The sequence below is a fragment of the Penaeus japonicus genome, unplaced genomic scaffold (genome assembly GCF_977035675.1).
Source record: "Penaeus japonicus unplaced genomic scaffold, GWHDUDI00000001_assembly GWHDUDI00000037, whole genome shotgun sequence".
NCBI lineage: Eukaryota > Metazoa > Arthropoda > Malacostraca > Decapoda > Penaeidae > Penaeus > Penaeus japonicus.
Genome location: NW_028234439.1, coordinates 16331739 through 16346738, shown reverse-complemented (window position 1 = coordinate 16346738; position 15000 = coordinate 16331739). Strand labels below are relative to the sequence as shown.

The 15000-nt window shown below is 32.7% G+C and overlaps 1 protein-coding gene across 1 annotated transcript in view; it reads right to left on the bottom strand.

Moving 5' to 3' along the window:
- LOC147467209 (organic cation transporter protein-like) overlaps window positions 1-6115 on the bottom strand; it is a 15880-nt gene extending 9765 nt beyond the window's left edge. Inside the window, exons 1-5 of the mRNA XM_086532487.1 lie at window positions 6039-6115; window positions 3954-4109; window positions 3510-3523; window positions 3074-3079; window positions 687-855 (exon numbers count right to left, since the gene is read on the bottom strand). Of these exons, the coding sequence (XP_086388613.1) occupies window positions 687-855; window positions 3074-3079; window positions 3510-3523; window positions 3954-4109; window positions 6039-6115 (422 nt within the window). The remainder of the gene's footprint in view (window positions 1-686; window positions 856-3073; window positions 3080-3509; window positions 3524-3953; window positions 4110-6038) is intronic.
- Between the last annotated feature and the right edge of the window lie 8885 nt (window positions 6116-15000).

Below are 15000 nucleotides of genomic sequence, written 5' to 3'. Positions count from 1 at the left end.
AAAAGTAGCCTGGAAAGAGGGTGCAATGAAGCAAATATATTTAAATCATACTCTTTCTTAAACTAGATATCTTCGCTCTCTCTCTCTCTCTCTCTCTCTCTCTCTCGCTCCCCCTCTCCTTCCTCTATCCATCTCACCTCGCTCCTCCCTCTCCTCTACGCACTCTCCCTGCATCTCTCCTCTCTCTCTCTCTCTCTCTCTCTCTCTCTCTCTCTCTCTCTCTCTCTCTCTCTCTCTCTCTCTCTCTCTCTCTCTCTCTCTCACTCATTCGCTCGCTCACTCACTCACTCACTCGCTCACTCACACTCACACTCACACTCACACTCACACTCACTCTCACTCTCACTCTCACTCTCACTCTCACTCTCACTCTCACTCTCACTCTCACTCTCACTCACACTCACACTCACACTCACTCTCACTCTCACTCTCACTCACTCTCATTCACTCACTCACTCACTCACTCACTCTCCCTCTCCCTCTCCTTCCCTCTCCCTCCCTCCCTCTCCCTCTCCCTCTCCTCTACTCCCTCCAACCTCCCCCCCTCCCCTCACTCTCCCTCTCACTTCCTCCCCTCTTCCCTCCCCCTCCCTCTCCCTCCCTCCCTCTCCCTCTCACTCTCTCTCCCTCCCCTAACCTTGCCTTCACCACCCACCATCCCCGAACCCACCACCCACCCAGCCTACCTGACATAGACGAGTGCCAGGAACGCCGGCAGGCTCGTGATGAGACCCAGTTTGACCCAGTCGCCGGTGAGCCAAGACACGAGGGCCATCAGGCACTGGCCCAGGGAGAAGAACACGGAGGAGAGAGCCGTCACGGTGCCTCGCCTCTCGTCACGAACCTGTTCTGACGCTGCGAGGAGGAGGTGGGGGAGGAGGGGGGGACGTGAATGAGGAGGAGAGGAGGGGGAAGAGGAAGAAAGGGACGTGAATGAGGAGGAGGAGGAGGGGGAAGAGGAAGAAGGGGATGTGAATGAGGTGGAGGAGGAGGAGGAGGAGGAGGAGGAGGAGGAGGAGGAGGAGGAGGAGGAGGAAGAGGAAGAGGAAGAGGAAGAGGAAGAGGAAGAGGAAAAGGAAGAGGAAAAGGAGGAGGAGGAGAAGGCGGTGGAGGAGGAGGTGTAGGTGGAGGTGGAGGTGGAGGTGGAGGTGGAGGAGGGAGGTGAAGGTGAAGGTGAAGGTGAAGGTGGAGGTGGGGGAGGGAGAGGGAGAGGGAGAGGGAAAGGGAGAGGAGGTGGAGGAGAGAAGGGGGAAGAGGAAGAAGGGGACGTGAATGAGGAGGAGGAGGAGGAAGAGGAAGAAGGAGACGAGAATGAGGAGGTGGATGTGGAGGAGGAGGAGGAGGAGGAGGAGGAGGAGGAAAAGGAGGTGGTGGAGGTGGGGGAGGGGGAGGAGGAGAAAGAGAAGGAGAAGGAGGAGGAGGAGGAGGAGTGGAAGGTTTGGCGGGAGGTGGGGGGGGGGGGGGGTGAGGGGGGGTGGGGTGGGGGGGGGGGGGGGGGGGGGAAAAAAAAAAGGGGGTGATGGGAGGTAATGGGGGGGGGAATGGGAGGGGTGGAGGGGGAAGGGGGGGTAAGGGGGGAAGTGGGGGGCCCACCTGGGACTTACTCCTTCCCCCCATCTCTACGCTCGTCTATTCCTAACTTCTTATTTTCCCTCCGCCCGTTGCACCTTAAAATCTTCCCCCCCCTTTTTTTTTTCTCTTACGATTTTGTTTTTTTCAACCCAATTATTCCTTATTAAATTTACTTTGTTTTTCCCATCCTATTACTAAACTATTATTACTTTATTTAAAACCATAACTATTATTTTTATTCCCAAATTATTTTTTTAATTAAAAATTTAAACTAAAAGGGTTTGAAATTACTTATATCACATACATTATATCATCATACGATTTCCCTCGCTAATTACCTTTAAAAATTTATTATAACGTCAAATTATTTTATACTTTGCATGACTATTACTATTACTATAACTTTTAAATTACATACTATTACAATTACATTACTATACAATTACTTGACATACAATTACTATTCTAATTACATTCAATCACATCACATCACTATTACTTTTACCATTACATTACTATTACAAACACTATTACTATTACCAGACAATAACTTACAATAACTATTAATATTACTATTACTAATTATATTACTATTAAAATTTTAAAATCACAATATCAAATACAATTTACCCAAATTATGACAATCGGAAATATAATGGGTCCGAGCGAGACCTTGAAGCGGACGAGCGCATAACCCACTCGATCCTCACAACACGAACAACTGGCCAGCACCGCCACCTTTAACCGCCAGCGGAGGAACTGCGCCCTCCGAACCGATCCTTATATGGCTAGAAAGAAAAAAAATATGCAGGGTGAGGGAAAAGAGAAAAGAATAGTGATGCTGGAATTTTTTTGTTTTTTTTTTTTTTGGGGGTGGTGTGGTTGTGTGTGTGTGTGTGTGTGTGTGTGGGTTGTTGGGTGTGTGTGTTGTGTGTGGGGTGTGCAAGAGAAGAAAGATTGTGTGATTATTGGGCTGTTATTCAGAACCATTCTTTTTCTACATTTCAGAAAGAAGTTCACAGGGTGGAATAAAAAATTTAATATATAAATGAGAGAGACTTATCAAGTGAGGCGGGTGTGTGTGTGGGGGGGGTCATTAAGTAATCTTACAGGGAAAATATAAAATGTTAAATCATATCCAAAAATATAGTGTTTTGTCAATAACCAGATAAATAAAAACTATAACTATTTGGACCCTTTACAATGTTCTGTATATAATAGCTAACTGCCGTCTAACTCGACCGTTTAAAGCCAATTTTATGATAAAATGAAAGTGACATTATGATAATAAGCATATGTTGTCAAAACTCCATTCATAAATGAAAAAGCAAAACAAATACTATCATAAGTAGCTTTGAAAAATGATATGAATCTTGTATCGAATCCTTTTTTTTGGGAATTTTTTTCTTTAAACTCCCAAATTTTAAAAAGTTTTTGTTTTTGGAAAATAGTGCACAGAACCCAAAAAATGTATTAACCGATTTTTTTTGCAAATTCTTACGGCAGACTGCAATTAAAGGTTAAGAAAGTCACAATCAAAGTCATACAATCGAAATTTGTTTACGGGTTTTAAAGGGGAGCAAGCGATTTTTTTAAACACGTCGGAAGGGGGGGGGGGGGGGGGGGGGGGGGGGGGGGGGGGGGGTTGATTTCTATGCATTATTTGTTCGTTTTCTTTTTTGTTCATGTCGAGAGAAATCAAAAAGATAATCATGTAAAAATTTTAAATAGCTTGTTTAAATTTTAAATTTCAGTGAAATCCTAAAACTTAGCAAGTAACGGGGGCCGGGGGAAGATCAATTCAATACTACTTTTGGTCATTCAAGTTCAATAACTATCTTTATTCTTCGCCAATAAAGAAAAAAATAAAATTCTATCCTCATTCCGATGCATTTTGCTTTAATGTCTGTCACGGGAATGCATTATAATTTTGGTACCACTGACTGCTAACCTGAAAAATTACAATTGAAGAAGTAAACTAATTTTTTCATGTTTTAAAACAAAAAAAGAAATTAAAAATATACAACATCACTTTAAAAACCCCAATAAGAAATTAAAAACAAACTATATTTTCCCTTTGATGTAAAAAAAAAAATTCACATTTACTACTGAACAAAGTCCCCCTTGGCCGAGTGTCTTAAAACCGAAGTGTTAATGAGAAGGAAACAAGAAATAGTGCTACTGGGCACTATAACCCATAACATATCAAAATTGCGAGTGGTAATAATCTGGTTTTACACGGTTGATAACTTTTTAAATATGTAATCGCGAAGAATGTTAAAAATACGAAGAAATTTTTAATTGTAAAGGGGATACCTTAGAGTGTAAAGTAAAACCCTTTTTAAAAGTGTAAGTACGTGTATAAATTGAAAACAACTAACCAATCAGCCAGGGGCCGAATAAAAGGCATCCTCCCGGGTTTGCCGAACATGGGGCTTGGAGGAGCGAGGGGTTTGAGTATTCCTCCGCGCGCCCCACCGAATTCCTTTTGGTCGGGGTCGCCGTAAAGTAGCGTGTCGAAGCGACCGAACTGGCATCTGGAAGTCAGTCACGGAGCATTGTTTCAAGTTTCTTCAAAATGGGGTAACACTGGTGTGTGTGGTGTATATATGTAATAACACTGAAAATTTTTAAACCTTTCAAATAGGACTGGTTTAAATTCTTTTATGCGAAACGTTACTCTGTTTTTTTTGTGTTTCATATATAAAAAATATATATATATATATATATAAATATAAAAATATATATATATATATATATATAATATGTATATAAAAAACTACATAAAACAGTAAATTTAACATATAATATATATATATATAAAATATATATATTATATATAAATATACAAAAATCTAAAAATATATAACATATATTAAAATAAATTATAAATATATATATGAAAAGTAATATAATACATACATTACATATATATAAATATATATATAAATATATATAATATAATATATAAAAAAAAAATAAAAAATTAATAGGTAACTAATAAAAAAAAACAAAAAAAAAAAAAAATATACATATTTAACCCAAGTTTTCCCCCGAATGCCCCCACATGCAATAATAAACCCCTTTTTGTCCCAAATAAAAAAGAAAAACCTTTGGGAAAAAAAGATTTCAGTAATGTACCGCGTGGTTTACGCCCCCCCCCGTTTTTGATATGTCCCCTTCCCAGCAACCCCCAAACTGATAAAAGCAGGCAAAAAGGGGACCCCATTAGGTAATTTGTGGAATCCCGAAACCAAAGCCATGGAAATTAACCTTCAAAAAAACAAATTCCCCCAAGGGGGGGGGGATATGCAAAAACAAAATTCCCCCGGTGTTGATTGGATACATTCGTTGAAAATCCCCATGATTCCCCCAATGTTAAAAAAATCTCCTGTATTTCTAACCCCCATGATTATGCTGAGTTGATTCAATAGCCCCTTTTTTAGGGGTTTGTAAAGAGGGTGGGTGAAAAATTTAAATTTTCACACTTTTTTTTTTTTTTTTTTTTCATTTATGTGGTCCGGGAAAGCCAACAGGAAGGCAGATCCTCTACCTTTCGTTATGGGTATTATATCTTTTCATTCATATATCTTTTAATTCATATATCTTTTAATTCTCCTTTATAAGAACGTACGAAAAAATAAGGGGAAAGACTACATAGGTCCTCTTAGCCACAAATGCCCCACTGTTATAACCCCCTGGGACAAAAATTTTTAAGTGCACAAAAAATTTTAAACCCAACGTTACGGTACACTAACTTTTTTCAACGCCCCTGAAGAAAATTACTCACAAAAATTTCTCTCGCAAAAAACCCCTAAGGGTGAGGACGTTGCGATTACGATGGGAAGATGGTTGTGTGTGCGGGGTGTGTTGGGGTGTGTGCGTGGTTTTTTTTGGGGTTTATGTGCGTGTGGGTTGAGTTGTGTTTTGGAGTGTGTGGGTTTTTGCGGGTGTGTGAAGGGTTTTTTTTTAGTGTGTTGTGTGCGTGTGTGGTTGGGTGTGTGTTTTTGTAGGGTGTGGTGTAGTGCGTGTACGGTGGTGTGTGTGCTTTGCTTATGGTGCGGTATGTGCTGTATGTTTTTTTTGGTGTTTTGTGAGGTGTGTGTGTGTTGGTTGGGGTGGGGTTTTTGGGGGGTCGTGTAAAATCGCGATGGATCCTAACACTCAGCATACATAAAATTTTTGGATTATGATTTTTTTTTTTTGTTGTTTTTTTTTTCCAATTCACAGAGGATGTAGAATGAAATTTCATGGCCCCCTTTTAAATTTGCACAAGAATGTATCCTATTCATTATTTTCATTTGAAATAGTTTTAAAATTTTAAAGTTGTACAACCTTTAAATTTTATCTTTTAAACGTCAAAAATATTATTTTTACCCCAACGAGTTTTTTACATCTCCCCAAACATTCTTCAAATCCTCAATTTTTTCCCTTTTTTTCTTTCTTTACTTTCACTTTCCAGTCACTTTTCCCTTCCTGTCCCCGGGTTTTCAGGCAAAGTATCTGGTTTTTCCCGCCATATTAACACCGCCTTTTTAATCATCTTGAGTTTTTTCTTTTTTTCCCGAGTGCAATGTACCCTTTTGAGCCACAAGATTTGGGGGCGTTAGATGTGTTGACCAAAAGGGGTTGCACGGGTACTTCTCCTTCTCTTCCCTTTTCCCCCCTCCTTCGTTTGGGGTTTTTCTTTTTCTCCTCTTATTTTTATCCTTCTTTTCCCTTTCCTCGATCCCTTCCTCTTCCCCTTCTCCTTCTTCTCCCCTTTTCCTCACTTTCCTTTTTTCTCCCCATGTCCTCTCTCCCTTTGCTTTCTCCTCTTCCCTCTCCTCCCCCCCTCCCTTGACGGTCGTGGGGGTTCACAGGTTTTGCATTGGGGGTCTGTTCAAATGCATTGCAGAAGCGATTGAGTCCGTGTTAAAGGGGATCACCATGGCCGCTGGTATCGTACATCTGGAAACTCTTGAAGTTTCCCTCTCCCCTTTTGGGGGGAAAAAAAGGGAGAAAGTAATTCTATAAAAATAGAAATCAAATAAAAGAAAACATTTTGGGGGGACATTTTTTTTCTCTCTCTCTCTCTCTTTTCTCTCTTTCCCCTTTTTTTTTTCCCTCTCTCTCTCTCTCTCCTCCCCTCCCTCTCTCCTCCTCTCTCTCTTCTTCTCTCTCCCCCTCTCTCTCTCGCTCTCTCTCTCTCTCTAAAATCACATACATTCCCCTATTTTGCTGTACAAAAACTCACATATTTTCGTGCAACACTGTACAAAGAAAATCATTTGTTGATTATATAATTTCTACGTTGATGCTGGCTTGATTATGGGCGAAAAAAATTTTTTTTTACCGACTAGAAAAGGGCTTGTACTGGGGTAAACACTATGAGCAGCTCTTAAAGTAGAAAAATTAATGTTTGAATAAAAACAAAGTAGGGGCTGCCATTTTTGGATAGATGGGTTGATACTTGCTCTTTTAGCGGGGCATGTACACTTTCGGGAAATAAATCTTATCAAATCAAATCTCTCCTCTCTCTCTCTCTCTCTCTCTCTCTCTCTTAATAAATATATTAATATATAAATTATAAAAAATATATATATAATTTGATGTATTAATATATATATAATATATATAAATAAATATAAATTATACATACATATATAATAATATAATTTATATATTATATTAAAAATAATATAAAATAATTTTGTGTTGTGGTGTGTGTGTGGTGTGTGTGTGTATTATTAAAAGTATATGCGCCAAATTTTTGTAAGTATGCATACATGAAATACATTCCCAAAATAGATAAAAAAAATGTCCTATAACATGCCTGTTGACCCGTACTTTTGAATACACGCCCTTCGTGGCGAATCTATACTCGGGGGTACCGCATAACTACACCACCGGGTGTTATACTGCCAGACCTCCACCCTTTTCGTGTAACCTAATTGAACAACTTTTTCCTCTTGGAAACCCCAACCCCACTGTCACTTGAGTCGAGTTGACTTTCGAGCCCTTCCCCTTTGCAATTGAGACCGCTGTTATTCACGAATTTGCAGCGAAGCGACATCTAAATAGTTTCCCCCCCAAGAGGGCGGGCAATTACGGGGTCGACCCAACTTAAACCTTTTTTTGGGGAAAGTTTTGGTAAGAATATTTTTGAGGGGATTTTCGGCGTTCTTGATCCCGGAATGTTTTGGAGGAAATAGTCTTTAGGCTACTCGTTACCTGTTGATTTTTTTAGGATAGGAATGTTCTAAATGGGGGATTACGTTGGGGAAAAGTTTCACTTTTTTGGTCGCATATATAGTAGTATGTTATGAATAAAAATATATTATTAAATAATATATTAATTATAATAATTTTAAAATTTTTATAAATTTCTTATAAAATTTCTATAAAAATTATAAATTTAAAAATATATTATATATTATAATATTAAAAGGGGAGGGGAGAGAAGAGAAGGAAAATTCATGCGTATTATAATTTAAATTTTAATTATTTATTATATGTATTAATTTTTATATTGTGTGTTGGTGTGTTTGTGTTGTGGTGTGTGGGGTGTGGGTGTGTGTTGTGTGTGTTGCTTTAAAACAACTTTCTCTCTTTTCCTCTCTCTCCCCCCCTAAAATCGCCATTGAAGGAAAAAATTCCTCACAGGGAAGCATTTTTTTGGGTTGCACCCCCTGATGAGGAAATTTTATTAAAAAAATCGAAAGTCGCAAGTTTCCTTTTATGCGTGCCGGTTTTATTAATCTGTTTTGTATTTTTGTGATCTATATTTTATATATATCAAATATATATATTAAAATTTCTATATTATAAATATATATATATAAATAATATTTATATAATATAAATAATATATAAAAATATATAAATAAATAATATTAATATAAAATACATATTATAATATGTGTGTGGTGTTCATCTATCTACAATTATAAAATATAATAAATATAATAATATAATTAAAATATATTTAATATAATATATATATATAAAAAAATATATATATATAAACTGTAATATATTATTATATAAAATATATTTATATATATATATATATATATATACTTTATATATATATAAAATATACTTTCCCTATATTTATAAATATAAATATTATATATATATATATTTTACAATATATATACACATATATTAAATTTATATAATATATATATATTTATATATATATATATATATTTTAAAATTTATAAAATTTTATACAAAAAATAATATGTATAATTACACACACAAATATAATAAATATAATATAAATATATATAATATAAATATATATAAATAGATAATAATAGATACTGTGTGTGTTTTAAATATATTTTAATATATATTTATAATATATATATATATAAATATAATTTTTAAAAATATATTTAATGATATTTATATATAGAATATAAATAATATAATATATATATATAAGAGAGAAAAAGAGAAAGAGAAAGAGAAAAAGAGAGAGAGAAAAATGGGTGTGTTTAAATTATATATAATATAAATATATATATATATATATAAATAAAATTATATATTTTTAAATACTGTTTTTGGGGTGTTTTATAAAAATATATATATATATTATATATATAAAAATATAATATTTATTTTAAAAATTATATTTTAAAATATATATATAAAATAAAATAAAATATATATATAATATAATATATATTTATATATGTATATATTTTAAAACTTTAAAATATAAAAATATATATATAAAATAAAATTTTTAATTAAAAATTTAAATATAAAAAATGAAAATATATATATATATAAATATATAATATTTATATAGTTTTTAAATTTTAAAATTTATTTTATAAGAAATTTTGTACTTCCCCAAAAGGGGAAACACAGACACCCCCAAACATACACCCACACGGGATATTGTTTTTTGGGGTTTAAATAAAATTTATAAAATATATATATATATATATATATAGATATATATATATATTTTTTTTGGGTTTTATGTTGTTTTTTTTATTTTTTTTTTATATTTTATATAAATATAAAAATATAAAAATATATTATTTATATATATAATTATAAAATATATATACGTTTAATTTTTAAAATATATATATATTTTATAAAAAAAAAAATATATTTTTTAAATTGGGTTTTTTTTTATATCAAGTTATAATAAAATAATGAAAATTATATATTTTATAATTTTAAAATAAAAAAATTTTAATATATATTTTTAAAAAATAAAAAAAATTAAAATTATATAAAAATAATATATATATATAATTATACTATAAAGAAAAAAAAATACTTAAAAAAGGGTTTTATAAAATGTTATCAGTGAAAATATAAAATTAATATATAAAAAATATAATAAAATATATATAAAAAAATAAATATTAGTGTGTGGTGTGTGTGTGTGTTGGGGGTTTGGTGTGTTGTGTTTTGGTGTTGTGTGTTTGTGGGGTGTATGTAAAAATATTAAATAAATTTTATATAAAAAATTAATATATATATTATATATATAAAACCCAATATAAAATACTATATAAAAGTAAAATATAATTTTAAATAATAATATATATATAAAAATATATATATATAAAAATGTATATAATATAAATGTATATATAAATAATATATTTTTTATATAAGGTATATAAAAATATATTAAAAATATATTATAAAATAAAAAAATTTATATATAAATAAACTATACGAAAAAAAATGATAATATAAAATTTTTTAATTTTAAAAAAAATATTATATATATTTTAAATATATAAATTATATTATATAATATATATAATAAATAATATAAATTTATATTTTATAACTTATAAAAATTTAATATATAAATTTTAATATGAAATAAAATATATTAAAATTTTAAATATATATATATATAAAAAAATATAAAAATTATATAATAAAATAAATAAATTTTAAAAAAATAATTATATCTTAAAATTTTGTATATATTATTTAAATAAATATAAAATATACTTTAAAATATTAAAAATTATATATACTATATAAAAATAACATAAAAATTATATAAAAAAAAAATATAAATAAATATAAAAAATAAAAAAAAATATATATATATAAAATTTTATATATATAAATATTAAATGCACAAATGGGAAAGCTAGCGTTTTTAATGAATAAAATGTAATTTTTCCGGAAAGGGCCCCTTATTTTTATAACAAGTTCGAAGTAAATAGCTTAAATTTAAATCTCGCACTGCTTTGGGAATCAGAAAACCTTGTCAATCATTCTACTGATCAAAGGGAAAAATAAAAAAACATAACCTTTGGGTCTTGAAAAAAAAAAAAAAGAAAAATTTTCCCCCCAAAATTTTTTTTTACCTTTAAATTTTTTTTCCTTTTTCTTTTTTCCCCACATATTTCTTTTTTTTTTTTTTTTTACCCCCCCCCCATTTTGTTTCCCCCCTTTTTTATTTTTTTTATTTCCTTTCTCTTTTTTACCCCTTTTTCTTTTTCCCCTTTTTTTATTCTTTTTTCCCCCCATTTTCCCCCTCTCCTTTTCTCTCTCTTCCCCTCTCTCTCTTTTTTTTTACTTTCCCTCCCCCTTTTCTCTCCCCTTCTCCCCTTTTCTTCCCTCCCCTTCCTCTCTTTTTTCTCCCCGCCCCTCTCTCCCCCCATCTCTCTCCCCCCGTTTCCCCCCTCCCCCCCCCCCGTCTCTTTCTCTCTCTCTCCCCTCATCTTCACTCTCTCTCTTTTCCCTCCTCTCTCCCCCTTTCTTTTTCTCCTCTCCCCCCAAAGCCCAAATTTTTTTTTGCCCCTTTTTTTTTTTGGTGGATTGATGGGGTTTTTGCCTCCTCTCTGAGAAATTGGAACTTAAAAACCAAAAAATTTATTCTAACACGAAACAAACACAGATCAAAAAGGGCTCCCACCTATAAATAAAACAAAGTGCAAAATTACGGAAATTGCTTTTGCTTTTTCTGTTATCAACGATCTTTTTTTAAACACCCTCTGAAAATTGGGTTTTTTTTTCCTTTCCGCTTTGGAAAACTTTTCAACATAAATTTTTTCAATTTTGGTAGATAAAGAAAAAGGGCCACATTATCTCCTTATTTTTTTAACATAACCTTTTGAGAAAAAAAAATTAGCAAACCCCTTCGGGCTAATTCTTTGGAGGCCAGTAACCTATTATCTAAAGTATAATATTGTTTTAGAAATAATGTATCTACTGAATCAGCGATATTATAGATTACTAATGGAATTTATAACAACATAAACAACAATCAGGAAAAACCTAAAAACATGGGCCCCCCTTTCTAAACTTTAAACAGCCCCAAGCATAGAAAGGACCCCTTTTTAAGGCCCCCGATTTTTAATTCCCACGATTTTCATGAATGATTTATCAATCATAGCCTATAACAACCCTCTAGTGTTATACGCCGATGATTCACATTTTCTTCATAGTGACTCAGTAAACAACTTAAATGTATCTTTAAAAATCCCTGATCATTCTTATAATCTAAATTCATATAGACACAATCATAAGATTCGAAATTTAAAATCTAAGCATCATTAACTATTGCTTAAAGACTACAAAACTTTATTGCCAGAATTGCATTGGACAATGTTAGTCAGTTCCTACCACATTTTTACAAATTATAACGATAAAAAATCCAATTAAAATGCATATGATACAAGTGTTTTCATTCATAAAATTATTCATGAGAATCATCCACAATGGCTACTGCCCATATAAATTGTAGGAAACGCATACTGTGTTAAAAAAAAGTCAATATAGATACAAATTATAAATACAAATACGTGGACTCATGATCTGGAACCTGCTACCTCATGATATTAGAGACATCATTAACTTTAAATTATAAGAATATTTCTTAAATTGTCAATTGCAATTGCATGATCAAACATAAATCAAATGTATTCCTATTGATTATTCATTATGCAAATTGATTTACTATTGATGTTAAAAGAATATCTTCTCTTCTTCTTCCTCTTCTCTTCTTCTTCTTCTTCTCTTCTTCCTCTTCTCTTCTTCTTCTTCCTCTTCTCTTCTTCTTCTTCTTCTCTTCTTCTTCCTCTTCTTCTTCTAACTCTTCTCTTCTTCCTCTTCTCTTCTTCCTCTTCTCTTCTTCTTCCTCTTCTCTTCTTCCTCTTCTCTTCTTTTTCTTCTTCCTCTTCTTCTTCTTCTTCTCTTCTTCCTCTTCTCTTCTTCTTTTTCTTCTTCTTCTTCCTCTTCTCTTCTTCTTCTTCTTCTCTTCTTCTTCTTCTCCTCCTCTTCTTCTCTTCTTCTTCTCTTCTTCTTCTCTTCTTCTTCTTCTTCTTCTCTTCTTCTTCTCTTCTTCTTCTTCTTCTCTTCCTCTTCTCTTCTTCTTCTTCTTCTCTTCTTCTGCCTCTTCTTCTTCCTCTTCTCTTCTTCCTCTTCTCTTCTTCTTCCTCTTCTTCTTTTCTTCTTCTTCTCTTCTTCCTCTGCTCTTCTTCTTCTTTTTCCTCTTCTTCTCCCTCTTCTTCTTCTCTTCTTCTTCTTCTTCTCTTCTTCCTCTTCTCTTCTTCTTCTTTTTCCTCTTCTTCTTCCTCTTCATCTTCTTCTTCTTCTTCTCTTCTTCTTCTTCTTCTTCTCTACTTCTTCTTCTCTTCTTCTCTTCTTCTTGTTCTTCGTTCTTCTTCTTTCTTGTTCTTCTTCTCTTCCTCTCTTCTTCTCTTCTTCTTCTTCTTCTTCATCTTTTTCTTTTTCTTCTTCTCTTCTTCTCCTTCTTCTTCTTCTTCTTCTTCATCATCATCATCTTCTTCTTCTTCTTCTTCTTCTCTTCTTCTTTTTCTTCTTCTCTTCTTCTTCTTCTTCTCTTCTTCTTCTTCGTCTTCTTCTCCTATTTTTCTCTTCTTCTTGTCTTCTTCTTCTTCTCTTCTTCTTCTCTTCTTCTTCATCTTCTTCTTCTTCTTTTCTTCTTCTTCTTCTACATCGTCTTCATCATCATCTTCTTCTTCTTCTTCTTCTTCTCTCTACTTCTTCTCGTCTGATCTTCGTTTCTGATCTTAGTTCCATCTTCTCGCTTCTTCTGCGCTTCTTCTTTTTCGTTCGTTTCTTCTTCTTCTTCTTCTTCTTCTTCTTCTTCTTCTTCTTCTTATGTTCTTAGGTCTGTTGGTCTGGATTCACCTGTCAGGAAAAGAATAGAATGAAAATTATAATGTAGACAATTAGACAAGAAATTAACAAAAAAAACACGTTAGTCAAACGATTAAATAAAAGTAATGATACAAAATTAAATATATTTTTTTATTTCCAGGAATAGGTGAAGTTAAGACAGTAAGCGGTTTTGTAACGACTTTTATAATATATATATATATATATATATATATATATATATATATATATATATGTGTGTGTGTGTGTGTGTGTGTGTGTGTGTGTGTGTGTGTGTGTGTGTGTGTGTGTGTGTGTGTGTGTGTGTGTGTGTGTGTGTGTGTGTATGTATATATACAGTAAAAGAAAAACCATGGTGGATTGTGCATCTTCCCGGTATCAACTGCTTAAGATTCCTTCTAATATATGCAACAGTCAATCTATCTGATAACACACCTATCAGCCTACGTATTTGCATATTCATCTATGGGAACGAGTTATCTATGAGTCCTTCAAAATGTTTAGAGATGTCTCGGCATACAATTATTCGAAAAATGGTTACTATAGTTATTCCTCAATATTCTAACGTTTTCTTTGATACTCACTTTAACATAAACTATAGTATTATGTGCTAGAGAAATTCTAAATCGAATGATAATGGGCACATCGATAATGGATGGTTATCATTAATATTAGCATTGGTATTAGTATTATCATCATATATATGGAGTCAAAGGGGAAAAAAACTACTGGAAAATTGCATCGAAAACCAGAGAACTGACCTGAAAAAAAAAAAAAAAATATATATATATATATATAGAGAGAGAGAGAGAGAGCGAGAGAGAGTAGAGAGGCGTAAGAAAAGAAGAGGGGAGAGGAGGAGAGAATAGAGAGAGAGAGGAGGAGGTGACTGAAGGAGAAGGGAAGGGAGAGGGAGAGAGAGAGATTAAAATTCCCAGTGGAAACTGTTAACTTACAAGCAATATAATGTTAGTGAATATCAAGTACTGTATCTTACCGACATATGGTCATGCGAAAAATAGAAGGTCCACATAACCAGTGGCTTCAAAATACCAATGCTAATAATAATAATAATATCATTCATGATGATAATAAAAAATATAATGATAATGATGATAATAATGAAAACAATAATGGTGATGATAATGATACTCATGATGATGATAGAGCAATGATTAACAGGTGGTGTTTTGGACCATACGCAAGATATGTAAGTTTTTAAATTGTTGTATATTACTTTTCCTTTCTTCATTACAAAGAAGAAAATGTTACACCAAACTTTGTTACTTCTTCTTC